This window comes from Bombus affinis, chromosome 13 (assembly GCF_024516045.1).
Source record: "Bombus affinis isolate iyBomAffi1 chromosome 13, iyBomAffi1.2, whole genome shotgun sequence".
In the NCBI taxonomy this organism is placed as follows: Eukaryota; Metazoa; Arthropoda; class Insecta; order Hymenoptera; family Apidae; genus Bombus; species Bombus affinis.
In genome coordinates, this window is record NC_066356.1 from 6,954,671 (window position 1) to 6,982,151 (window position 27,481).

The 27,481-nt window shown below is 32.0% G+C and overlaps 6 protein-coding genes across 25 annotated transcripts; 3 read left to right on the plus strand and 3 right to left on the minus strand.

Annotated features, from left to right (window-relative positions):
* The first annotated feature begins 495 nt into the window (after positions 1 to 495).
* On the plus strand, positions 496 to 1,786 carry LOC126923379 (protein FAM136A-like). Its single transcript, XM_050736775.1, has 3 exons — positions 496 to 907; positions 1,083 to 1,223; positions 1,300 to 1,786. The coding sequence occupies exons 1-3, from the start codon at positions 824 to 826 to the stop codon at positions 1,501 to 1,503; spliced, it is 429 nt and encodes a 142-aa protein (XP_050592732.1). The 5' UTR covers positions 496 to 823; the 3' UTR covers positions 1,504 to 1,786.
* On the minus strand, positions 1,732 to 14,632 carry LOC126923378 (DAZ-associated protein 2-like). Of its 6 annotated transcripts, XM_050736770.1 has the most exons (6): positions 9,378 to 12,250; positions 6,351 to 6,425; positions 6,165 to 6,268; positions 5,919 to 6,077; positions 5,671 to 5,840; positions 1,732 to 4,837 (listed from the first exon to the last, which is right to left on the minus strand). In XM_050736770.1, coding segments are annotated over exons 1-6 (624 nt in total). In that variant the 5' UTR covers positions 9,493 to 12,250; the 3' UTR covers positions 1,732 to 4,836. The 6 variants fall into 6 exon arrangements, with proteins under 6 accessions (XP_050592727.1, XP_050592730.1, XP_050592729.1 ...); XM_050736773.1 differs by lacking the exon at positions 9,378 to 12,250 and adding an exon at positions 14,468 to 14,632 and having other exon boundaries at positions 1,732 to 5,840; positions 6,360 to 6,425; XM_050736772.1 differs by lacking the exon at positions 9,378 to 12,250 and adding an exon at positions 14,468 to 14,632 and having other exon boundaries at positions 1,732 to 5,840.
* A 503-nt stretch (positions 14,633 to 15,135) lies between these two features.
* Positions 15,136 to 19,321, plus strand: LOC126923759 (probable ATP-dependent RNA helicase DDX23). Of its 2 annotated transcripts, XM_050737520.1 has the most exons (11): positions 15,136 to 15,292; positions 15,644 to 16,223; positions 16,303 to 16,635; positions 16,719 to 17,141; positions 17,213 to 17,339; positions 17,410 to 17,533; positions 17,610 to 17,725; positions 17,801 to 18,061; positions 18,170 to 18,344; positions 18,416 to 18,657; positions 19,095 to 19,321. In XM_050737520.1, exons 2-10 carry the CDS (start codon positions 15,652 to 15,654, stop codon positions 18,637 to 18,639), a joined length of 2,355 nt encoding a protein of 784 aa, XP_050593477.1. In that variant the 5' UTR covers positions 15,136 to 15,292; positions 15,644 to 15,651; the 3' UTR covers positions 18,640 to 18,657; positions 19,095 to 19,321. The 2 variants fall into 2 exon arrangements, with proteins under 2 accessions (XP_050593477.1, XP_050593478.1); XM_050737521.1 differs by lacking the exon at positions 15,136 to 15,292 and having other exon boundaries at positions 15,498 to 16,223.
* On the minus strand, positions 18,783 to 23,909 carry LOC126923760 (testicular acid phosphatase homolog). Of its 5 annotated transcripts, none has more exons than XM_050737526.1 (8): positions 23,765 to 23,909; positions 21,171 to 21,207; positions 20,552 to 20,640; positions 20,333 to 20,411; positions 20,005 to 20,244; positions 19,759 to 19,944; positions 19,344 to 19,679; positions 18,783 to 19,271 (listed from the first exon to the last, which is right to left on the minus strand). In XM_050737526.1, the coding sequence occupies exons 4-8, from the start codon at positions 20,399 to 20,401 to the stop codon at positions 19,095 to 19,097; spliced, it is 1,008 nt and encodes a 335-aa protein (XP_050593483.1). In that variant the 5' UTR covers positions 20,402 to 20,411; positions 20,552 to 20,640; positions 21,171 to 21,207; positions 23,765 to 23,909; the 3' UTR covers positions 18,783 to 19,094. The 5 variants fall into 5 exon arrangements, with proteins under 5 accessions (XP_050593483.1, XP_050593482.1, XP_050593481.1 ...); XM_050737525.1 differs by having other exon boundaries at positions 20,313 to 20,411; XM_050737524.1 differs by lacking the exons at positions 21,171 to 21,207; positions 23,765 to 23,909 and adding an exon at positions 20,865 to 21,140 and having other exon boundaries at positions 20,005 to 20,240.
* On the plus strand, positions 22,109 to 25,061 carry LOC126923674 (uncharacterized). The gene is made up of 8 exons (XM_050737366.1): positions 22,109 to 22,145; positions 22,582 to 22,796; positions 23,045 to 23,248; positions 23,331 to 23,621; positions 23,802 to 23,926; positions 23,987 to 24,104; positions 24,171 to 24,337; positions 24,423 to 25,061. The coding sequence occupies exons 1-8, from the start codon at positions 22,109 to 22,111 to the stop codon at positions 24,646 to 24,648; spliced, it is 1,383 nt and encodes a 460-aa protein (XP_050593323.1). The 3' UTR covers positions 24,649 to 25,061.
* Positions 23,765 to 27,045, minus strand: LOC126923761 (snRNA-activating protein complex subunit 1). Of its 10 annotated transcripts, none has more exons than XM_050737530.1 (6): positions 26,696 to 27,045; positions 26,575 to 26,614; positions 26,249 to 26,411; positions 25,812 to 26,109; positions 25,387 to 25,727; positions 23,765 to 25,311 (listed from the first exon to the last, which is right to left on the minus strand). In XM_050737530.1, the coding sequence occupies exons 2-6, from the start codon at positions 26,603 to 26,605 to the stop codon at positions 25,188 to 25,190; spliced, it is 957 nt and encodes a 318-aa protein (XP_050593487.1). In that variant the 5' UTR covers positions 26,606 to 26,614; positions 26,696 to 27,045; the 3' UTR covers positions 23,765 to 25,187. The 10 variants fall into 10 exon arrangements, with proteins under 10 accessions (XP_050593487.1, XP_050593486.1, XP_050593488.1 ...); XM_050737529.1 differs by having other exon boundaries at positions 26,575 to 26,618; XM_050737531.1 differs by having other exon boundaries at positions 23,765 to 23,937; positions 25,145 to 25,311; positions 26,575 to 27,045.
* Positions 27,046 to 27,481: the final 436 nt, after the last annotated feature.

Genomic DNA, 27,481 nt, shown 5'->3' on the forward strand with positions numbered 1-27,481 from the left:
AACTTTGCCAGTATGTTCTATTTAGTTCTATAAGTAAAAACAGGTGAAAATGAGACCAAAATGAAATATGGAGAGGCGAAGACAGTGGAATTGGAAGTAAACGAAATAGCAATATAAAAGTAGAATGCTTTTGAAAACACCATCTTTCGCTGTAACATTAATAAAAAATATAACTCAAACTCAAAATGTAGCAAAAAGTCCATAGATGCTTCATTAAAGAGTTATAATAAATATATAATGTTGATATAATATTTAATATAATCGATATAATTCTTTGTTACAACTTTTTAATGAAACATTTATGGAGTTTTTGCTAAATGACATTTTAGTCTTATTTTTATTTATAGAACACAGTTACAAAGCTTGTACAATAAATTATGGAACACTATATAGTTATACGCCACGGTCGTGTATATCCTACCCATATGTACATTTATACAACTGTATTACATATACGTAATTCAAATTCTTGACTTGAACCGCCATACTGCTTACCGAACAAATTGGGAAACAATGAGCCTTATTTCCATTCATCACAGGAGTTGCTCAATCGTGCTTCATTATCAGATTGTTCTATCCTTTCTTTAAGCCTTGTTCTTAAAGAAATATAGGTTTCCCTTTTTCCTTTAAGTTACAATATGATTGGGGGAAATTATTCGTTTAATAAACACTCGATTTGCATTATGTAACTACACATGCACTATTAGCAATCTGACTTGTATTCTATTCACTGGATCATGTGGCGTGTAGTTTCGTAGGAAGCCGGTTAAATTAAGTTTAGTTTATTTTGATATTAATGAGTTTTTAGGAAAATAAGTACAAAATGGTTGAAGAACAACAGAAACGAGTCGAAGAACATACTAGCAAAATAGTCGAAGAAATTGATAAATCAATGAGAAAAATGAAGGTGCTTTGGATTTTTAATATTTTTAGGTTATATCGTGAAACACGCGCATTTGGAAGCTTTTATTGTTAAAAGAAATTATGTACATATTAATATGAAGTACATATGAAGAATTTATAAAGAATGACGGGAAGAATAAATTAGTAGACTATATAGAGAATTTGATATTCAATTTTAGGGTGATGCATATAGATGTGCTGCAATTTGTTGTGATAATGAGACCTATAGTATACAACGAGTACAGAACTGTGTAAAAAATTGCAATAATTCACTGGATCAAGCTCAAGAATATGCTAGAGAAGAACTGGAAAGAGTTCAAGTACGTTTTGTCACCTTTTTTCTCTAAATGAAAAATCTGCAAATCAATAAAGTATTTAATGAATATTATTTTTTAGAATCGATTACAAAGGTGTGTTATGGATTGTAATGACAGAATAAAAGATGCGGCAGGTCCAAATCCATCACAGCGTGATTTGGAAAAATATAGTGAAATATTTGATAAGTGTGTAACAAAATGTGTAGATAATTATTGTGAAACATTACCTACCTTACAAAAAACAATGAAGAATGTTTTATCTGAGAAGAAATATCAACAGTAACAGAAATAAAACTAATAAGTTGCAATCTAGAGATAATAAAGTTATTAGATACTAAACTGCCAATATTTTGTGTATATTGCATAAAATTTTTTCTTATTATATATAAATATAATTTTTAGTACTACTTTATAAAAATATGTTTCAGTAATATGTATTTTAATTGCATTTAGATATAAAAGACAACTATGTGTAAACAATATTTTATACACAAGGAAATAGTGAACATAATGAGTTTTATGGTTATTGTATTTATTAATTAATACACTTGATGATTGCAGTGGTACATTTTCGTTTCTCTTTTTATTCTTTTCTCTCACTTGCTTTCACTCTCTCTCCCTCTCCCTCCCAGCCTTTCTATTTTGTTCAACATAATAACAAATTCTGTGTTGCAATTAATATCATTTCTTTATTGTTACAATAGACATTACGCTTATTGCACACTTTTTTCATGATATAAAACCTTTCCACCACTCTCGCTCAAAATACAAAATAATTGGTCAAAATGTTGCGTAAATTTTGTTCTAAATTGTAGGTAATCTGCGAATAAATTGTTTAAATAATAATAATTTAAATATAAATATCAACACAACATAATTCAATTGTTTCTTCACGTGTACAAGTTCCTATAAAATTAGCCATTGGGCTTAGTATTCATTTTCTTTCATTTTTCTCTTTCTGAAAGGATCATTGTAACATTCAATTCTTATCATAGCTGCAAAGATTAAGATGGCTCAGTGCACTTCTTGTGCAATGTAAAGTATGAGCGAAGTGCCCCATTTTTTGCAATAAACAGCCCTTTGCTGATATGCAAACTCGCAAAAATTCGACGAGAGTGATTACATTTCAAGTAACGACATACTTCTCGCTTATCACCTTTTTTTGTCTTTTTTTAAATATTTTTTTCTTTTTTTTTTTAATACGCGTCTCAAATTCCTAAATGCGACTCGTACATGTGTCGATTATGACTCAATGTCGTCAAATGGAATGGCATGAGTGTTTTTTTTTTTTGTTTTGGAAAATGTCAATTTTCTCAGATGTCTCGAGGTATAAGTGAATGCTGCGGTATTTATTTCGCACCTGGCGTCGCACGGATTGAGAAAAAAGGTCTATGTAACATTTTGTATCCCAATCAGTCAGACTCTTCGGACTAGATTTTTTTTCTTTTAATAAGATTGAGATTACGCGCTTCTTTATCAAACGCTGGTCATATGTGAATAACTGTAGGTACATCTGGTAGAAAAAGAATTGAAGGTACAAGGTGAATGTAAGTTATGGCGCTGTGGCAACAAATTTGGCCAGTGCGTTTCGCCCTTATGAAAATTTGAATTCCAATCGTTCGCGCATTATCCTCTTTTTCTTCTTTTCTTTTCGTAGAAACTCAATTAAATTCGACGATGGTACAAAACAAGACAAGTACCTACATATTCTGCTTTAGATTTTGAGGTAATCAGATATCACAAAATACAAAGAACAGTAGTTAATTTTTTTAGGAAGTTCCTGCGTTTTTTAACGGTGCAAAAATTGAAAACGTTGGATGAATTTTGTTTTTGAAACTAATACATAATTTCCTCCATAGAATAAACTTGATTCATAAAAATTTAACTAATAGAATTTTCAAAGCAGAATAGAAATCACTTTGATTCACTGTTAATTAAATTGTAACTTATTTTAATCTCAATTAAAGAGTAAAAAGTCACTTTTGTTTACATTACAGAGAGGTATTTGAAAATACCCATCCTCATTAAAGCCCAATGCGAAACATATTAGAGTACTGGTCAAGTTTGCCGGAACACCTATTCGAAAAATTCTAAATAGAACTGCGTTTCTTGGTCCTATCCTAAGCTATCACCGATTGTAAATTAGTTTCTTCGATCTTCATTGCTTAATTAATATCGTGTTTAATTGTGCACCTGCAGAATGGAACATTTCAGGTATCCTATCAGCAGGTTCACCGTACTATATGCCTATGATCGCGGAGCAAAACAGTCGTTTTCGTAGCTGTGTGCAACTAGTTATTTTTTTTCACAATCTCCAGGATTTCTGTGTCTCTTCGTTCTTTGAAATAGATCTCAAGTTTCTCAGAAAATAGTATGTAGTTGTTAACAACATTCTGCACTGTATATTAAATTATAGGCGTTACGAACTCGCTGCGTTGCTTACCGTATCATTACCGCAACATCGCCTAATATGGCTGACATAAGGCTTGACCCCGTCGTTACGAACTTTCCCTCTACTTACATGGATATTCAATTTGTACTTTGAAATTGAGTCAACTATTTGTTTCCTTCGTGAGCTTTGGTCGAATTCAGTTCCCACATAGTTACTATGCAACTTGACACGAATAAAGAAAACTTGGATAATGTTACTATGTTTACAATGCTTACGGAAAGGACGTACTTATATACTATATATACTATTATATTTTTTGGATATTACACATCGATCAGTTCCAATAGTTACACGGGTGCTTATTGAAAAGGCAAAATAACGTTTATTGAGGAATTTCAGTCACTACATGGTAACTGTTTCAATCAAAGCACAATTTTAACCCACTTATAGAAATTCGAACGCCGCGGGCAAGCCTTTCATTTCAATTAAATAATAACTTTGTTAGCCGACCTAGCTAATCTGCATTTAAAAAAGAAACATCAAACAACTAGGAAGAAAGACTACTGTTTTTAAAGAAGAGAGTGCGTACTTTTAGGTAGAGTAGGTAAGTATCTTTGAAGTCGATTGAATACGTGAGAATCTTCGGTATATTTTATAATTTTGAACTTTGTCGTTTGGCACTCGAGCCTTGAACATCGCTTATACATATTTTATAATCATAAAATGCGTCAAAATTACATAATGATTTTAATGACGTGAAAAAGGAACCATTTCAAACATTTCTCTCCCTACTGCCCTCACTAAAATTTTTATCAAAAAAAAAGAATAATAAAAGTTTCCTATGTACTACTAATTGTTCGCTAAATTACAGGTATAATGCGCAACAAATAACCTCAACAATTACGAATGACTCTCACGCATTCCTCAGGCTCCTATCACGAACATGTTCTTTTTTCCCTAAACGTTGGGGCTATGATGACCTTTTTTCACGTTGGAAAAGAAACTTCATTGGAGCATTAAAAGCTCCAAAGGAAAAAAATATCGAAAAAAAATATAGTCGTCTAGAAAGTAACAGAAATAACGCGAGCAACCCCTTTGCTCTTCGGTTTGCCTTGCAGAAAACCAAGTCGCGCTTAAAAAAGGCTTAGAACACACTTTGAATATCGATCCCTGTAGGCGAATAAGACAACTCGCATCCACTGGTGCATGTATTCACCCGCTAACTCTAAAAAGAAGAACAACACCGTGTTCCCTACTCTCGCTCGCGTTTAACATCACTTTTATAAAATAAAAATGGAACATCTCGTGCGTTTTGAAATGTATCGTTAATTGCATTAAATACGAAAAGATAAAACTTTTTTTAGATCACATAATTGAAATTTTCCATTTTCAAAAAGAATTTTATAGCATTCGTAATATTAAACGTACGGATTCTGTTATATTAATACAACTTAACGTCGCGTGACAATCGAGTAATTTAAAATAATATCTTGTATTTTTAAATAACCATCATTTTCTTAAATTTTAGTTTAAGTACGTCGAGGGATCATTTATCATTTGGTCGTTACCATCATGAGATAACGAAATATCATCGAAGACCTACAATTTCACTTTTACGCATCTTTAGCTTACAAAATGTGCTTTTAGTTTTTTTTCAAGTTATCTCAAATAGCTGTTTTTTTTTTCAATCATATAACTGGTGCCGCACGAGTCTTCCCTTCTTAATGTTTCTCTTAAATCTCATAGTATGTTGTATGCGCCGACCGATAGCTAAAATTTGAAAATCGCATTGTGCACCGATAACTATACGTCACATATAAATCTGTGACAAGAAAAAACTAACGAGCTAACAGAAAATATACTAAGCACTTTTAGAATATTAGTGAATTAGAAAGTGCTATTTTTGCGATCGGTCCACGCACAAGATATACTAATTAATAGCTGCTCCCAATGTGAAAATAGTAGAATTCTAACATAAATCAGATTTGCCTACATGGATCATCTCGACAACAATGCCTTTGTTAGACTTAGTGTTTCACAAAAGGTTTAATGGTTTACCAAAAGGTGTAACCGCCTTCTGTTCCCCCTCCTAGGAAATTTTTCTTTTGCGATATAGCCACGCTGTGACTCGCCATTGCAGCTAGTTGAGCGGCATTTGGAACTGTTGGGGGTGGTGGCAAGACAGGTTGTGAGATACTATCAAATCGATTAGTAGCATCGAATCCATTCTTCAAAAGAATTTAACAAATTAGTATGCTCATGTATATATAATAACAAAGAACATGCAATAAATTTTAATTACTTACAGGCATCACAAGTGTAGGGGGCCTAACTGGAGGCTGCATTGCTGCTGCAGGGTAATATGCTGCAGCTGCAGCTAATGGTGGATAATATTGCAATGGTCCATATGCAGGATAACCCGCTAAGTATCCTGGGTATCCTTGACCATACATTGGTTGATACATCTATACAAATTAATTGCAAAGTTCTGAAGAAAATTTCTAATGTATCAACACATTTTTCTTAGATGATGAATGCAACAAAGTCCTCACCATCGGATGAGTAAGAGTTTGATCATACGTCGGCGGCGGTGGTCCTTGCGCTGCATAAAGTTGTGGTTGATTAGGAAATACTCCATACGGTGCGGCACCTGCAACTATATTGTAAAATTCGCATGTAATCGGATCACTAAAACCTGACGGAATCGACACATCGAAACACAGAGATGATTCTCTTACGTGTACTACCGTAGGTAGCAGGCTGTGCCGGCGCAGGGACAAAACCTGTTGGTGGATGAGGTGTCACCGGGTATGCTGTAACACATGCAATGGAAAATGCAAGTCCGTTCAGTTTGTTGGCCGTAGGTTCGATCTAAGCCAACGGTACGTGGTACCACTGCCAGAAAGGATAAGAGAGAACATGAATTATCAAACAATAGGAAACATCGGAACTCTTCATTCACTTTCAATCCTTTCACCCTATATACTTCATAAGTTCCTTTTCTGTCTCCTATTGATCGTATAACTCATATCCTCAGCATCGAAACGTTTTTGACGCTAGTCTTTTTCTATTGTACATTATTACTAAGAAACTATTCTTTTTCCATCTTTGATTAAAAATTTAATTCTAATGTATAGAATGCGTCAAATACGTCTTGATTCCAAAAGTGGTACTCCCACACCCAAGTATATCTTACACATGACATACACCGTTTTTATCAAGGTACTATTCAAAGCTCAAACAATGTTAGTCACTAAATAATGGTGAAAAGAAATAACCGAAAAAACGGTATCGTTGCCTTCTTGTTACCTTTAGAGTTTACAGCAGTTCTCACAGTCTTATATATTCATACAAGTGGAGAGCAAACGTTACAATCGAAACGTGTCAAGAAAAAAAGGAAATCAACGAAGAAACTAATAATGCATTTCCGCGTAAACTTCAGTGGTACAAGACAGGCTTCGTAGTAAAAACATTTACGGCTCTTTCGAAAATCCATCATCCAGCAGTGCTTCCCTTTTTACATAATATCTTAAATAGTCTCAGTGACGCACAAAAACACAGAGAATTGTAAAAAATTTGAATTTCGGGGATTCTCGAAAGAAGCGTAGTTGAAAGCGAGACACTTGAGAATAGCTTAGCAAACTATACTTCTGGTACCTTAACTGTGAATAAATAAACAACAGCACGTATATATATATATGTGTATATATATACATACATATATATATATATACATATACATATATATATATATATATGTTTGGAATTTGACATGGAGCAATCTGTGGTACATCTTGTCACTAGTATAATTAAAATGAAAAAAGGTCTCGGACAATGTTTTTTATTTTCTGTTTGTTCTTTTTCTTTTTAAAGAAACAAAGAACCGCGTTGAAAAAAAAAAGGAAAATAAGAGAAGAACGGGAAGGTTCTTCGTCGAATTCTTTTCACCTTCTTGAAACATAATACACAGAAAAGTTATACAAACAAATCTAACAATACAGCCACTACGGGTATGATATGTAATGTTTGACAGTCAAAAGAATCGTCAGGCAGTCAGTCAAGAATTAAAAAAAAATTAAGAAAAAGAAAGAAGAAGAATAACAAGAATAAAATGAGAAACTATTCTCAAATGAAAACTCGCGTTAATCGACCTACCTTTACTTCTAAACTAAGATATACGAAACCGATCTCAAAGCAAATAGCGTTACGCAATCAAGGTAAAAGCCAAATACATTCGTCTAAATAGTCGAACCTCTGAATATTCATGAACTGATATTAAGTGTTTGAGGAGTTAAATGCATCAGATGATTCCGATAGAAAAATGTTACTTTTCAGCATCTGTCTCGTATCTGATAGGAAAATATGCAGGGGGAAACCCCTAATTTCTTCGATTAGTTCTCCTGATATTAAAAGGTGTCATAAAATTTAAGAATAAAGATACAAGGTTCTCGACAAATTCGCAAACATGTTTGAACACAGTTATGAAACATTCTGGTTCGACTAGATCAAAAAAGGAAATAAATGACAAAAAACAGAGCTAAAATAAAGCCAGGAATAAATAGGGTAAATGGATTGTTCCAAAAAGTGATGTTAAAAAACAAGCCCAGTAATTAAAAATCGATTAAGTGAGACAGAATTTCTTTTTCTCTTCTCGTTTTTTTTTTTTTTTTTTTTTTTTTTTTTTTTTTTAAGTAACGGTATAAGTAATCCAATTAAATTGAATTCTCATTCGAATTAACTAAGAAATCGTCATTGCTTTCGGGCGGTGAATGTGTAATTTATACAATGAGTACAGTGGTACGATGAAAAAGGTATACATATATATATATGTCCGTAATATGTACATATATATATGTATATGTATATCAAGTTCCACACATTCAAAAAGTTGTGACAAGATTCAGCAAACCACAAATTTCTGCAAATATCCATAAATAAAGATCAAACATGATTAAAAGTTCTTTATAATTGCGTAATATATATTATTAATTGGGCGCTGTTCGCGTAAACATTGCCACGAGCAGATTTTCGTCATCGGCCACTTTCAACTCTCATTCTCGTAAGCAAACACGAGAACGCCCAATTTTCATGTTTTTTTAAAAGTAGAGACTAAGTTATGCCCTGTTCCATAGCCATTTAACATACGCAAAGCACACACAAGAAATATGTTATTTTCTTATTTCTTTCTTTTAAAGCAATAATTATCTCTATATTAAAAAGACGAATGCAACGCATATATGCTTCATTTGGCGTAGCAGTCGTTCATTTGTCATTCGAAATTTCTCGTTAATGCAACAAATCCTGAACGTTAACATAGATCTAGAACGCGTATGATAAATAGCTCAAGCCCAGTAGCAGTGGATGGACATGTTGTACTCTAACATAGACGTCAGCCCACACCAAATTGTCCATGATAATTGAACACTGGTCCAACGCATGGAAACGAGCACTCTCCTCAAATTATGTTATATTGCACTTTATACAAGCCTATGTGTAGGATGATACCGTTTCCTTCATCCTCCGCGTAACTAGAAGCATTCATATAGCTTGTGCATTTTCCCATTTGTAAAAGATGAGGCTCGTTATATCCATTACTTAGATCAGCCTTCAATCGAATAATAAATTTATGTGTCAGTGCCACGGTGCAAACAATCATCGAATCCAATAACAATTGATTATAATATTAATATGCTAGTACGAGTTTACTGGGTAACTTGAACAGTGTTCTTTCTTTTTTTTTCTTTCTTTTCTTGCTTTATATTCACCTAATTCCTTTCTTTCTCTTTTCCCTCTTTCTGCCTCTCCCACTTTTTCATCCCCTTTCTTTCTGCTCTTTATTCGACCCGCCTTTCTCTCGTACACGCACGCATTCCCTCTCATCTCCTGCTCTCTGTTATTACTTTCGTAACCTAATTTGTCCCAATGAGCATATTCGACCTAATTTGCCATCAGAACCAAATGGTCTATCGCGTTTTACACGCTCACGCGAGAAACTGGGCGAAACCTGCCCGTTTTGTTTCGTTATAATCGCGATTCATCTATTTCATTCTTTTTTTTAAACTAGACGATTTTATTCATCGAAATGCTTCGGTGGAACAGTTTTTGTGCCTCAGAGAACCCAGCGACCGAGGAATGATCGAAGATTTCACTTTCACTCTATTCACATAATATTTAGAAGAATCTTCAAAAGCAAATATTCTTTGAGAAATAATAATTATATTGAAATTATTGAAAATTATATTAATAATAATAGCTTAATTATTGTTATTCAATCTCTATTAATTGGTCATTTTCATAAAAGAACATAATAATGTACTAAACTAAGATTATTTTCAATATATAACATGATCTAATTTTATTAATTTCATTTTTCCATGTTTCTGTTAAAACAACGTGTATTTAAGATCATTTAAAAATATTTCTATATTTTTCTCCGTATTTTGATATTTTGTTCCACTTGCTGTAATCTCAAGAACATCCCTGTAGAAGAACAATGTTACAAGCTTTATCATCAGGTGATATCTATTCATCTGCTATTCTTCCCTTGATTTCTAGTCTCGATATAGATTTAATCGACTTTTTATCGAACATGTCTAGACCGCTGGGTTTAAGAAAGTAGAGACATCCTTATATTCACAACTCTCGATGAATATCGTTGAATACTATCTCATATTTAAGCTCACTATTAACAGTATACATGATATATTCTGCCAAACATGCACATGCAACTCAAAAACGCTCGAGAGATTCCTATGACCTTGTAGCAACAATCCGACTGAACCAATTTCTTAATAATTTCCCAGAACTTTCGTTGAAGGAAGAAAAGCAATTTTTAGAGATGTTAATGAATTCGATGGTTTGTTCACGACAGGAATAGGAACGTCTCTGTGTCGTGTCTAAAAGACCATTTATAAAATTCCTCAACTACACGATTAAAAACCGACGAAAATAATTCGTTCGATTCCTTCTTAACCATTTTCTATCTTTCTTCAGAACAAAATATTACAGTTTATTCGTAAGAAAAGCTTATATCTGCAAAAAAGGAAACACATCGACCATTAGAAAGTTAAGAAGGCAACGAGCGAAGGCAAACATAAAAGATAGAATTATGAAAAAATCTACAACATGTTATGAACATGCATTACGTTAAAACGTGCGAGCAACTTCTATACGAACAAAAATTAAATAAGATATATTTATAAACTTTCTTTTCTCGATCGTTTTGTGATCGGATGTAAATGAAGGAATAAAATGTCAGTCATCGAAGAAGCTCACACGTCACGTGTCTTTCTAGCAACGCATTCCAAGCATGCAAACTAAAATACAAATATGTAAAAAATGATCAAAGCTATGTATATATGTATATATTTGCACACAAAGTAGGTAAGGAGGCAAACAAACATAATTTCGCTCTTGAAATATTTTTCGTTACATATTACATTCATCTAAAAGATATCTATGAAACACGCTTCATCGTTTTGTTTGTTATTTTTAGTCGACGAAGCATGTTTTTATTTTCATGTCATTTTTATCAACTTTTCTTCCTTTTATAATTTGATCATGATTTTATTACGTTTCTTTTTTTTTTACTTTTAAAGTTATTACCGAGATAGACAATATTTATTTATAAGTTACATATATGAATGTATATACGCTATACATTTTTCTTTCTTTTATTTGTTTCTTTCCAATTAAACGGAAATAAACTAATGCGCTACTATTGTTGAAGAAAGTATATTTTTCCCTTGTATATCAACTACAAGTAAGTACGTGCAAAACTGACCACAAGTTTCATCTTTCATATTATTAATTAACTTCTGATTTATTTCAACATATTAAAAGAATAGAAAACGATAATTATCAAATATTTTAATAAATATGTATTTATTTTTAGTGTTTCTTTTCATCTTGAGAAACTTGTAGCCGGAATCAAAGCAACATGCACTATTGTTAAAAGTGAGCTACCAAGTTTCTATTGAGTAAAAATATTATAAATACGCTGAGCTTAAATACAGCATTCGTGTCCACCCCGTTGACTCACTGTGAAATCTTGCGACGTATCATTTATAAGAGAATTTATTTACTTTTTTTGCATTCTTAATTTACCCAAAAAAAGAAACGAAACCAAATATTGTATATATACTATAAGAAATCTGAATTCTCTCTTTAATAAAAGCCACAAGAGATACAGTGAGTATTGAAACAAAGAAAATAAAAAAAAAGAAAAAAATAGAAAAAGAGAAAAATAAGCAATCAGCCAATACCACGATTTCATTACGAAATATTTGTACACCCATATCAATATCTTACGTTCATATTGATTTGGATATATAGCAGCCGACGTCTCCAATTCAAAAAGTATAACTCTCTGATCATGTGTTTAAACTCATTCACAAAAAGACTTACAAATACCATTGATGATCCTAAGCGATCTCTGTTTACGAGGGTATTCGTTTTCTAATATCGCGAGATGACAGTTTCGCTCAAAACGCCTGCGATAAAACTTTTTACGCGGTCGGAAGAGTACGTATCGTTGTTCAACTATGTACAAGCGTGCGGTACTCATACACTACGTTTCTGCTTTCTTTAGATCGACAGATTTTCAACAAGCAATCTCTTAACACATGGATTTTTCGATCCTTTTAATACCTGATGATCGTGGATTAATAACCAACGTAGGCCTGGAAAAATGAGGAAACTGACATTAGTCTATTAGGGATTGATTTTAATTCACGTGGCATTCCTACAATTTTCTCACGATATTTATAAAATATATATTCTTCATATTATTTCCTTTTATAATTTTACAAGCCAGGCATTCCACGATCTCTTGGTATTACGGTTAGCTAATAAAAAAATTAATAATAAGAGGAATATTGGAAGGGATTGAAGACAGAATTTGATCGCTTGAAACATCGAAGGCGGGAAAGTAAGGGTGATTCGATGTTGAATATTTTTGTTCGCTTTCTTTTCACTTTTTGAATCAGGAGGCGCACGGTGCGTTTATATCTTCATATATATATTTGGTAGAATATATATATATGTGTGTGTATGTGTGTGTGTATACGTAATATATGTTGGTATATAAACACGTAGTGAGTTAGGTAATATATAGAGTAAGGTGAGGTTAGATACGTGGCTTAGGCTGCGCGAACGCCGGTCTCCGAAGCTCCACCTACTGACTGGGATCAAATCGTCTTTGTAATGGTCCGCTGCAAACATATTGACAGCCACAACTGTAGGCGCTATCCTTCGGTTTTTTAGCGGCTATACCGTCACGGTAATATGCTCGCAGATTTGCACCAGTATAATCCTCAATTTCTCGTCGTAATCATTAACGGTGTAATACTGATCTACTTACAGACTAAACTTTTACACATCCCTTAAACGCTATTGCTCTGTAATCATACATTTGCCTTAGGAACAGAGCGGACTGAATTAGGAATAATCACATAAGTGTCCGAGCTGTTAATTAAGTACAATAGTAGATTACTATAAAATCATGTAGTCATGGTCCAAGCTGTACGTCAATTAAATATTTCCATCAGCATGTAAAAGACTTGGAAAGCCAGTAGTAATATTAAATTACATACCTCACTCGTACGAGTTATTAAACAGCTTCTTTATAAAAGCTTTTACTGAGCATTATAGACAATCTATATATACTGATACATTTTTGGAGGTTATGGAAAAAGATAACTTCAAACGCTCCTCTATGGAATCTATTTTATGTCATATCAATTGAAATTAAGACATCTCATAGATGTGAAAAAATTATAATTTGAAATTAATGCTTGATGACTTTCTTAAATATATAAAATGTTTTTTAAGGTATAACGAATCTTAATTCATCAAAATTATATCATTCATGTATCTTAACTATAAATTAGAAAAATAATATAATTGTGTCAGAACAAAATTATCCATTATTAACCTTAGTATATCTATAAGCACTACAAAATAAAAAAAAATATAAATGGCTTCCAGAAGTCTGTTGTATAATATTACACAATCTAACTTTATTTTTTACCTTCTTTTCTTAAAGCATCAATTGAAACTTAATTATTTAGGGAAAATTGAATTATAAATTACAATATTAATGTAGATGTGTACCATAGAAAGAAATATTATTCATTCTTTGCCATGACAATGTTACTAATGTTTTTAAGTTCCAATTATCAAAAAATATAATTTCTAATAAAAAGCTTGACACAACTTTTGTGAAATATGAAAAATATTTGTATTCTTCCATTCAGAGCTCCATAAAATTTAAAATTTTTATTTTCAGTAAGAACGCCATAATACATGATAAAATTTAGTAATAATGATATTTTTGAACTTAATACAATTTTTCTTGAACGCGTAAAGCGTACATTATTCGTACATGTATACTAAATTCTTGAATACATACAGTAGTTTGTGGAATGTAACATAGAGATAAAGTTACATGTGATACGAAACTAATAATATTGATAACATTTGAATAAAATTATATCGTTTTAGATAGCATACGATTTTTAATAAAGAGTCATCGTGAAAATTATTCAAGACGAACTTTGGAAGCCATTTTGTATTTCCCACACACAATGCGGTATTGATTTATCTGTCACTGGGCAGAAATTCAAGTTTCTCTCATCGCATTAAAACGAGATTTTATATGTGTAATAATGATACGAGTCTCGATCAAATTTAAACGTGCACCATTCTTCACAGGTGTCGGATAGCATTGCTAACATAAAAAAAACTCGTCGTCGTACGAGTGACAAGTGGTATTCTCGACTTGAAAACACGAGATATTCTTAACGTGTATAACACATATTGCTAGTCGTATTACACGATTACGATATATAGTTACCTTTCTTGTCGGTCATTATTGCTTAATGTTTCACAAATTCTAGAAAAAAATACGTTATTCTTAATTAAATCACCGATTTAAATTACAATACTGAGGAGACAAGCAACGGCTGTGACACTTGACGTACACTAGCGCCCTTTATTGAGCCTTCCCGTGGCTCGCTCGATGCTTTGCTTCTATTGGCTTGAATCTTACATCACGTTGTCCAATCATTACAAAATAACCCGCTCATAATTGGGCGGTAAAAATTCAATACATTTTATTGTGTAATCATTTTTCCAGCAATTTAATATTAAAGCAAAAATGACTTGGACATAAGCCTTTATATCTAAATCTAAGTAAAAGGATTTCATAATAACTTTTGGAATATCTTTCGCAATAATTTTTTAACACAAAATATTTGAAATTGCATTCGATCATTTAAAAATAATTATTATTATTCAAATGTTCGAAATGTGAAAAACAAATTTTTTTATTCGTATTTGTCTTCATTTCATATTCCATAAATCTTGAACAATGGTGCTAATTCTAATTTAATAAAATAATTATTTCCTTTGTTTAAATATATTATAGCTTACATGTATTGTACCAAAAATTGTTTACACTAAATACAAAATTACGTAAATTAAAGATTAATATTTTGTTAGACAAGAATAGAGGAGAAAATTCCTCTCTAATGAAAACTACGAAATTATGTCGCGTGCATTGAAAAGTTAACCATAGTCGTTATACTTGTGAATTTGTAAATTTTATACAGCTGTACAAGTGTAGTTCTTGTGTGCAAATTTATTTGATTCAAAGAGAAAAGTTGTTATCTTTCATTTAGTAAGAGAAATTTATTCTGTTTTTATTTATATTTTATAACATGAAAGTATATTTAACAACTTCATACAATCTGATTATATCACGTATACTTTGTTGTGACATTTGACAATAGTTTGATAATATATTTGATAATAGTTCAAGTATTATATATTTATTATAATTATTTATAAAAAATGTCATTATAGAGAGTAATTATTAATGTAATGATATATAATGTTTATTTTGTTATCTATTTATTATTAAAAAGATAACGAATATTTATGGCTTTAGCTGTATAACCTCTCAAAGTAGTTTATTAATCACTTGTGGATATTATTCCAATTAATCAATTCAAACACAATTAATTTGTAGAATTTTCAATGGCTCATGATAAAAAAACCGTAAGACGAAGTCGATCACGTGAACGAGATCGCGAACGTGAAAGAGAGCGAGAACGTCGAGATAGAAGACGTTCAAGAAGTAGATCAAAGGATCGGAAAAAAGATAGGAAACGTTCAAGATCGCGTGAAAGATCAAGGGAAAGGGATAGATCACGCGAAAAAGATAGAGATAGATCAAGAGAAAGGCGAGAATTTAAAGACAAATCAAAGGATGACAAAAAGCGTAAACCAAGTCCTATATTTGTCATAGAAGACGAAAATAAGAAAGAGAACAAAACTGAACCAAAGAAAGAGGAGGAGGAAACTGATGAAAAACAAAAGCCTCCTCCAAAGAAAGAACCATTAAGTTTAGAAGAATTATTAGCTAAAAAAAAGGCAGAAGAAGAAGCACGTGCTAAACCAAAGTTTCTAACTAAAGAAGAACGTGCTGCTCTAGCATTACAAAAACGACAAGAAGAAGTCGAAGCAATAAGAAAACAACAGGAGGATATACGTAAATCTTTCCATAGCGAAAATGTTGGGAAAGATAGAGAGTGGGATGAGAGAGACAGGTATATATATATAATATTTACTTACATAAATTAAATTTATAAAATAACAATTTATATTTCATTACAACTTTTCAAACAGACGTAGAGATGGTCAGCGTACAAGAGAAGATGAAATTAAAGACAAGGATAAAGAGAAAGAAGTAGAAGCTATTAAGGAACGTTATTTAGGATTAGTGAAGAAAAAACGACGTGTTAGAAGATTAAATGACAGAAAATTTGTATTTGACTGGGATACCTCAGAAGACACATCTGTTGACTATAATAGTATATACAAGGAAAGGCATCAGGTACAATTTTTTGGTAGAGGGAATCTTGCTGGAATAGATATTAAAGCACAAAAACGAGATCAAAGTAAATTTTATGGAGAATTACTAGAAAAACGAAGAACAGAAGCTGAAAAGGAACAGGAAAAGTATGTATCCTTTCCTAAAAGTACAATTTATTCATGTAAAAATATACAATTTTTTCATGAATTTACATGTTCTTCTTTTCTAGAATGCGATTAAAGAAAGTTAAGAGAAAAGAAGAGAAGCAAAAGTGGGATGACAGACATTGGTCAGAGAAAGCTCTTCATGAAATGACAGAAAGGGATTGGCGTATATTCAGAGAGGATTATAATATTACAATAAAAGGAGGACGTATACCTGATCCAATTAGATCATGGAAAGAATCAGGATTTCCAAAAGAAATTCTTGATATCATTGATAAAGTGGGATATAAAGATTTAACACCTATACAGAGACAAGCTATTCCCATAGGACTTCAGAATCGTGATATCATTGGAGTTGCTGAAACTGGATCTGGAAAAACGCTAGCATTTTTAATTCCATTACTGTTATGGATTACTAGTTTACCAAAAATTGAAAGATTAGAAGAAGCAGATCAAGGTCCTTACAGTATAATTTTAGCACCAACTCGGTATGTTTATTATCTATATTTTTAATCCTTTTAATTTACCAGTAAGTACTCTATAAATTACATTTTACCAGGGAGTTGGCTCAACAAATTGAAGAAGAGACTAATAAATTTGGACAACCATTAGGTATAAGAACAGTTGTAGTTGTAGGTGGTCTCTCAAGAGAAGAACAAGGATTTAGGTTGAGAATGGGATGCGAGGTACTATTTATATATATTTATAATGTAAAAAACCATTTCCTACATCTTAAATTAATTTCTACTATTACAGATTGTTATAGCCACACCAGGACGATTAATTGATGTATTAGAAAACCGATACTTAGTTTTAAATCAGTGTACTTATATTGTATTGGATGAAGCTGATAGAATGATAGATATGGGTTTTGAGCCAGGTATGTTCTTCAAACTACTAATTCATCTTGTGTATAAGGTAAGTAAATATTAATTATCAAAATCATCAATTTTTAGATGTCCAAAAAATTCTGGAATATATGCCAGTTACAAATCTAAAACCAGACAACGAGGACGCTGAAAATGAAGAAAAACTTTTAGCTAATTACAATACAAAGAAAAAATATAGACAAGTAAGAAATAATATTTAATATTACATTTTATCTAAATCCAAATATATATAATGAACAAATTTATTGTCTTTCTAGACTGTTATGTTTACAGCAACAATGCCACCTGCAGTAGAACGATTAGCTAGAACGTATTTAAGGCGACCTGCTGTTGTATACATCGGCAGCGTAGGAAAACCGACAGAAAGAACAGAACAAATTGTACATATAATGGGTGAAGCTGATAAGCGTAAGAAATTAATGGAAATACTTAGTAGAGGAGTTGAACCACCAGTCATCATATTCGTTAATCAAAAGAAGGGAGCTGATGTTCTCGCACGAGGTTTAGAGAAACTGGGCGTACGTTTGAGTTTTAAATATTTTATAATATCCTAAATTCAGCAAGAACATATCCTATTTGTATTGTAAAACTCGATATTTGGTACAATATTTTATTTCATTTTTCAGTATAATGCTTGCACTCTTCATGGTGGTAAAGGACAAGAACAAAGAGAGTATGCACTTGCTTCTCTGAAAAGTGGTAGTAAAGATATTTTGGTTGCCACTGATGTGGCAGGCCGTGGTATTGATATTAAAGATGTGTCTATGGTCATTAATTACGATATGGCTAAGACTATAGAAGGTAAATATATATTATTAAAAGAAATTGAATTGTGTGGACAGGAATATATGTTACTTTTCACGTGTTTGTAGACTACACACATCGTATTGGTAGAACTGGACGTGCTGGAAAAGCTGGTCTTGCCATTTCATTCTGTACCAAAGACGATAGTCATCTGTTCTATGATCTGAAGCAAACTATTCTTGCAAGTCCTATATCTACTTGTCCACCTGAATTACTAAATCATCCAGATGCTCAACATAAACCTGGAACAGTGGTTACAAAAAAACGTCGGGAAGAGAAAATATTTGCCTAAAAAGAAAAAAATTTATTTGTAAGTATTTGTTTACAACTTGTTTATTTCTTGTATGCAAATACATATTTTTTCATAGAAAATAAGTAGAATATGGACAAAGTATATATGTAACAGAAAAGTAAATAGATAAAAATACAAATAAATACATTTTAGAAAAATAATTTTTATTATTATTACAAATCAGTTTATGTAAATTAAAAAGTTGCTAACATGTATATTTTAGGATTACAATTAAAAAATAAGTGTCTTCAACTATCGTTTCGAAAAAATTAATCTATTTATTTTACATGTATTGTACTCCTAGATAATTTTTAAAATATACATGTTTTCATTTATTTAGAGTTGTTAAATTAATTCATTTTCTTAAATGAAATTATTTATTGTCATCAAAATTAATGGCTTATATAATACTTTTATCGCAATCCTTATGGTTCATATTTACCAAATAACTATAGTCAAGGAAGCGGAGCGGGTGGAGGAGTATAGTCTCCATCGACTTTACACTCTTCATCCCAATTATCTGGAATCATTGGTTTTAAAATCTGTACGAACTTTTCAAGAGGACATACTGTTGTACATCCAGGAACATTCAGAGGATATGGTTTATGTTCAGTGCTATTTTTTAAAAACATCTAAAAAAGATAAAGTGTAAACCAATAATAAAAATGACTTTTACATTTAAGATTTGTTATGCTATAATTTACCTGAACATTCCATCCATCGTTTTTTTCATGTAACTCAATCATTACCATAATATTATAATGTGGCATTTGATTGTTCCATACATGCATAAGATCCATTAAAGTTACAATAGTACTGTCATGACCAACATACATAAACATTTTTCTTTCTTCAGGTTCCAAATTATTATTTTTTTTCGCTAACATATCGCTAACAATCTTTTTTAGAAAAGGTCCTCCTTTAAGTTTCTTAAGATCATCATTATACACATTAAGTTGAAAATCGTATAATGTAAGCGGTATTAGTTTATCAGGATAATAATCTTTAGTCCACTCGGGAAGAGTTAAGTTCATATGTTTCTAAAGCAATCAATTTGCGTTATTAATACAATTTTTATAATGTATAATTTCCCATTTTTGTTAGAAAATCAATACACACCTCTGCTGTTAAAGTTCCGTAAAGTGAACTCACATCACTGGGAGTTGAAATCACCATACCCGTTAAATTTGTCAATTCTTCGTAGAGTTGTTTATTTTCGTTTTGAATTCGTTGAACTTCTGTCAGGTTCGTAATTGTACGTCGTAATTTAGTATATTTTGGACATGTATCCCATATTAACATTAACTAAAAATATAAAATTATATAAAATATATAATTATTTAAATATTTAAATAAAATGTGTACCGTATCTTCCGAACGTGGTTGGTAAAATAAGGTAACAGGTTGCCAAGCTAAATCATGTTTAAAAGACTGTTTCTCAGTTGGTTTCCACAAAGCTGCTGCTTCCAACATGGCAGACATTTTTGTACGGTCAACAGCAGTGGATTGCAAGTAAAATATATTAGGGCTATAAACTAGACCCAAAAAATTATTATACTGTTTCCTTAAGAAAACACCTTGATTGTATTGATTTCTTCTTCCTTCCTATACAGAATTACTTATGTTAATAATAAAAATGTTGATATAGTAATAGAAATCGTATAAAGCATTACATTTGTTAATTGACCCCAACCATAAGGCTCCATGGAATCATTGATATAAGGATCATTTGGATAAGTGTCTTGTGGTGCTCTGTCTCCATGCCTCATTACCTAAAAGTTTATTGCCATAGTTAGAAATTCTATATCTCTTTTATTGATTATGTGATAACATTAATCAAATTGCAAACAGATTTGGCTCAAATATGGAAGAAAAAGAAATGTTCTTTTTCATTTAATTTTTTTATATTTACCACTGTTACTAGTCGAAGAGTATTACTTTCAATATCTTTATTATCTTCATCATTACTTGTCTCAACATTTTCAACTAGTGTAGGCAATTCTAGAAGATAAGAACATATGATACTTTAAATTATTATTTCAAGGACATTCTGAAACTATACACTCAAACATTAGAAATAGTCACAATTGCAGAAATATCGATAAATTGCAATATTTTTCATGCTTTTGTCACGTTTAAAGACAAACACATATTCGTTCACAATTTGATACGCGATATTTGGAAATTTACGAAATATGATTCGCATAGATATAAAAAAAAATTACCTAGAGTTAAACAGATAATACTCAGGAAAAGAAAGAGTTTAAAAACAATCATTATGGAAATATAATTTTTTCTCAAGATTTCTATTGACGCCTGAACTTCCGCGTGCTATTCTGTAAACAGAACGAAAGCATACTGGTGCTTAAACAAATGTCAGCAGATGAATCCTATGTCCCCACCATGTGAAAACCGGTATTATACAGTATAATGTTATTTGTAATATGACTATGTTGTATACTCAAATGTCCAACATTTATTTCATACATATTAACTATACTATATAAGTGTAGAATATTCCCCGTACGTACTTCAGATACTTCAGGTATCATGATCACTTCATGAAACCTAAAAAAAAGGGCATAAATTAGTTATGTATATATATATTAGTTATGTATATATATATATATTAGTTATGTATATGTTAAAAGAAAATTCTACAATTATTTTTTAAAAAACTAAATATTTTTGGTGAAATTACGAATACGAAGTACTGTTTTCACTAATTTACTTTAATGAAGTTTAGTCAGCGAATTTTTAATGCCGTTTGAATTTTTTACAAATAATATATACATTTGAAGGAAGTACAAAGAAAATTATGCGTTGTTATGCAATAAGCACATTGACTTGCAATAATTTCTATTGTCATGTTATACTATCTTATTTTTGAATTTCATGTTTTATAAAGAACATGTATTAATAAAAATATATTGCAATATATCCTTGAAAGTGAATAGTATGAAATTAGAACAGTTTAAAAATATTAGAATATATTATTCTATTGTATGAATTGCATCGAAGCGTTGAAATAAAAGTAGTAGTAGTTCTGTAGTTCTCGGTTGCTGTGGATTTGATCTTACTAAATAATAAATTAAAAAGTAGTTGCGTAAAAAGGGACAAATCCAATATTCGAAACCGGTGCTAACCCGTTTTTAATGAAATGCGAATGTAATAGTGTCATTATGGTAACCGTTAAACACTGCTGGCTATAAGAAAATATTTTAAAAAACATTTTGTACATAATAGAATCGATAGTCAAACATGCGAAAAAAAACATCATTGTCAAATTTATTAGAAAAGTATGCGGATAATATTAATAATTAACAATTGTATTGTACAATTAATAATAATTAATGATAGTAGATACTTATGTAATTCTTGATTAGCAATTGTCACTTTCACCTTGATCGTAGTTAATGACTACTTCTTGGTGTTAATATTTTACAAACGTTAAAAATGACTTTTCAAAATGTTAATGTTTGAGAAAACGAAACAAAAAAATAGAAGTATTAATCAGAATATTCCTTTAAAGCTTAAATATATTTTCAAAGAAAATGAAAGTTCAAAGACTGAAGAAGATAAATTAAAATGATATGCTCATTATAAAAGGAGTATCGATAGAAGGAGTATTCATTGTAGTATTATTATATCAACATATGTAGGAAAACGAAAAATACATTAATGCGAGGATATAACAAGTGTTAAAGAAATCATTGCATTTGAATCCGAGAAACCTTGCCTACTTTTATTTTAGCGGAATTTGTCTACTACATCAGTCTCTTGTCATTTTTTATTGTCAAGGCAACGACATAATCAACCAGGATATTCATTCGTTTTACTGAAATATCTTCCAACCGCGTTATCCTCTGAACAAGTTTTTATAGGCATCTACGAGGATTGATTTCCCTCAGCGCGATCCGAAAATTCTTAATCGCTAAGTAGAAACCTTTAAAATCAAAGTTACGTATGCAAGCGTCTTCGTGAAGTTAAGAATCATCAGAAACGTCGAAGACGTGATTTCACTGAAAGGACCTGGACCTGTAGATACGAAAACCGCTTCAGCCGTGGATCGCATAAACGAGGGTAGTCAAGCGGCGGTGTCGAAACCCCGGAAATCCCGTCGCAAGAAGCCAAAAAACGCTACAGCCAATTCCAAGGTCTTTTTTGAAACTCTTTGATCTATTATTTTTCAATCTTCAATTCTTAAATTATTTGTTGATCGAGTTCATTGCCGTTAACTTCTTTTGATATATATAATACGAACGATATATTACAATACGATAAAAAGATTTGTTTTTCAATATAACATTTATAGAAATCGTTAGTGGAGTTGAAGAACGTCTATCTTTTTTTCATTTTTATTAATTAATATTTAGATGATTTTTATATATCATATTAATTAAAGGCAAAAGCTATGTCAACTCCTTGCGGCGAATATCGAAAGGAGATCCAAAAGTGTAATGTCCAAGCTGGAGCACAAGTGGTGAATCAACAACCATGTTCCATACCAACAATTCAAAATCAAACTACCTCAGCAGCACCAATGCGACCTAGATCTGTCTATACGGCGCATAGTTATCACGCACAGACTGATGAAACTAATTTCCAGGTACTTTACATAATAGTTAGCGTGATTATTAATTATTAAAAGTAATCTTCATTCTTTAAAATAATTTATCTTTCTTCTTTAGCGATACAGTGAATTTCCCAAGTACTTTGAAGCACCACCGTCGGAGCAATGGGGTGGATTAGCCGCTACAACGGCATTTTCTAATTCAACAGCACTTTGGCGGCAACCACGAAATTCTAAAACCATTGCACCATATTATGAAGAGACGTGCCTCTATGCAGAAAACTGGAGAGAACATGATTCCGATGCTGCTATTGTAGCTACACCACATGGTACAATTTCATTGAGACTTCACAACAGAATTCGGGTTGATATGACGATCGATCGTGCAGTTAGAGTAATTAATTTTAAGGTATCTTCTTTTTTCTATTTTATAACAAAATTCTTGTTTTAAGCAAATCTAAATATCATAATTAAACCATCTGTGTAAAAACAACATAATACGAGTTCATAGTAATGCAGTAACACAAATGGAAAGCAATCTCTAATACCTACATGATTATTATCTGAATTGCATTTATCGTCAGCGTAGAATAATATTGTACTATCGTTGAGCGGTTCTGGAGCGGCTGCGGCATTACTCCATCCAAATGGAAGAATATATCAGTATGGATCAAGAGTTGAAATCCTGGCCCATGACGCCCATGGCAATAACAAGTCAGTGGTATCTGTAACGTTATTAAAGTATCATTAACAAATATTATTATTCTTCATCAGATATGCGAAGATGTGGTATAAAGGAGTGAGCTTTACTTCAGAGCAGTGTGCTCTAGTTTATTTAGTTGATACAGCGGGGACAAGAACAACTACGGATTCATTTTCAGATATGGGTCAGGTATGAAAAACAGATATCATTCTATAAACTGTATAACTGTACTAAAAGGAAATGTTTAACTTTTAGGACTTTTCTCTTAGTGTTTTTTACTCTCGTTCTCGACATGGTGCAGCATGCTTACAAGAAGCTGCAGCAGCTTTAAGTGCTGCTCAATATTGGTTAACTAATGAAGGTGTAGAAAATTGGATCATTAATAATGTTAGAGTTTCACAAACACCTGATGGTCTTGTCAGGTAATTTTATTCATGAAACTTGTAAGAAAAAGTAATTTATACAATAGCGCATCAGTCAATAAGCACATAAATTTTTACTTATTAGGATTGCACGAAATAGTAACAAATACCAATTACGAACATCGCCTAGTAATGGAACAGCTTCATTAACAACACCATTTTTACATTGTACGGCATCTCTTGGTCAAACTTCCCATCTTTTTGTGCGTCGTGGTGAGCGACGTATGCATTATGATGGAACTAGTTTTATTGTACGAAACGCGGGTCACAGTGCTGGATTCGATGATAACAATCAATTGAAAGTTTATTAAGAAAAATTTGACATGAACTTATTACCGTAAGCTTTAGAAATGTTTATTGGCGGCAATAATAACACTTACATTCAGTATATAGATTTAATTTTAATGCCGTAAATATACATAAAGCTACATGAAAATGGAAAGTTACATCTTTGAAAATTAATCTCTGATAAAGTAACTTCTTCACGAAATCTATAATACATTTTACTCAGTTTTTAAGTTTAGAAATTTAATCCATTTTAAAGACGTTTAGCCATTTAATTGAATTGTCTTTACTTAAAGTCTGTGCAAAACACAGTTACAGTAAGGTAGAGTACAATATATTCTACAAAAAGTTTTCTTAAAATTTAGAATGATTGATATTTCCACTGACTTGTTCCTTGTACTTATTTTGTATACTTCCCAATAAAAAACAATTTATCAAATATCATTTAGTTGTTATGGCTTTTACATAAATTATGAACATGCGCATACTGTATTCCATACTATTATAAAATAATACACTTACGTATGAAAGATGTATATTTCGTATCTTTTTCTCTCCTTTGCTGTTATGGATCTATTGGTAACTCCGAATATGAATCATCACTTTCTAATACTTCACCTTCTTCAGATTCACTTTCAGGTTCAATACCATCAATTAATGGTCGCATTTTGCGTTTGGCAGGCCCTCTTCTAGAATATTGAAACATGGTATAATACAATTTAATAAATGTACAATAAATGTATTATTTGTACAAATATACATACAATTGAAATTTTGTATGCTCGTTTGAAGATTGTCCTTTTAAAGTAGAACAAGATGGTTTTTCAAAATCAATTGTATTTTTCTGTTGATCCCTTCTCTGTTCTTCAAACTCTTGAATATCATTAATGATTTCCTGTGCAATATTTGAATTGAATAATTTTAAACTAGCATCTGATAGATTTATTAATTTTGATGCTTCTTTCTTCTGTTCATAAGCTTTACTAAGTTCATTAATTTTTGACAATATTTGATTCTTGTCACTTAAATCTTTTAGTGTTGGCAATATAGAATATGGATTAAAACACTGTGAATTCTTTACAATATATGGTTTTTCCATACCATACTAGAAATACAACATTATATACGATATATACATATAATTCACAAGCACTATTTATATATATTTAAGAGTTTTCATCAAATTTACCTCTGAATCAAAAAGACAGAAATGAAATGCATTACTTGCAATTAGTTTACACAATATATAATTAGCATCTAAATGTTCTGCTTCTTTTATTTCTGCATGAAGTTCCAGAATACTTTTCCAATCATCTAGTTTAATTTTAATTCTAAATTGATCTATTGGCATTTTGAAGTATATTCCATATAAAAGATATAATCCTCCAATACGTTCTTTAAAACGAGGGGGTAGAAGAATGAATTGTTTACATATATGTAATGCTTCTTCGCAAAATTCTAATAGTTCCAAAAAGGATGGACGGCCCCTAGAAATATAAAGAAAAGATTTATACAATTTTAAACAATTTATTATTTACTTCAATTATTCCAAATGCATATTCGAAATAAAATTATAGCAAAAATAACCATAACAATTAAATTTAGTGAGATTTAATCTCAACTTACGCAAAGACTAGTGAAAACTTCATTGCTTTCCAGATATCACAAAAAGTTTCAAATCTAATGTTATCTGCACGTTCAAAGCGAGTAATTAATTGTTCGCAATCTTCTTTGAAGCCGTTCATAAACAATGATTTGTTTGTTGCCATTTCAGATCCTGGCAACACAGCTATTATTATATTTAATGAGTACGATAATAAAAGAAATATTTTCTTAAACACTATAAATTATTATTTTAACCTTCTTTGATACGAACTTCAACTTGTTTGCATTTGAAAACACTTCATCAACATACAGTATTGCTTCAAGTTATGTGTGATCGGAGATTTTACCTCGCATTATGACCGCTGCTATCCCCTCCATTTCTTAGAACTGCCTTCGTGGAGCATACACTAATTACATATACTATACTATATACATATTTACATGCACGAATACAAACATAGTACGCACCCTTGCACTATGACTTATGACCAGTTTCGGTCCCAAACTGTAATTTGCAAGTAACATATGTATAACATCTGTGAATGTTCATAGACAGTTTATTTAAAAAATGACATAAAAAGGAAAATAAGACGAGTTTTAAAAAAATAATGACTAATTGATCACAGAGTTGTCTTCAGTCTTAGATGCCATTTTATTAGTGTATATCGCGAAAACTATAATTCTTTTTTTATTATTATTACAATTTACATTATAAATCACTATAGACATTATACTTTTTCTTTTTTTTACGTGGAGAAAATCTGCTCGGCCGCTTCTGAGGAAAAGCGGCGTGGTAGTGTCGGACTCTAACCGATTAAAACCTCCACGATGATCGTCCCTGATGCGGTCGAGAGAGGCCCGGGAACCGCTACGAGCAACACACCAGACCCCCTCGCGCCCCGTCCCCCGAAGCCGCCGTGCAAGGCTGTCCGTATACCCAACCGAACTGCTTGACGGCCACAGGACGCTGGCCTTGCCAACGTTTAAGTTTAAACCCCAGCGGAGGGAGCGGCGGCCCTAGCGCGCCTCGCCCAGACGCGTCCACGGCTTCTGCCGCGCCCCTGCCGGCCGGTCCTCTCAGGGTGGGAGTCCCGCTCCCTCACCTGCTCCGCCGCCTCCTTCCGGAGCATAACCTGCTCGTTGGAGGTCACGGCCCTCCTATCTCTCTCGCTCACCAGCAGTGCCTCAAGGATCGCCGGTGGCGGGAGGTCCCATCCTATTTCCACGATGAGGGAGTGGCGCGGCACCGCCCAC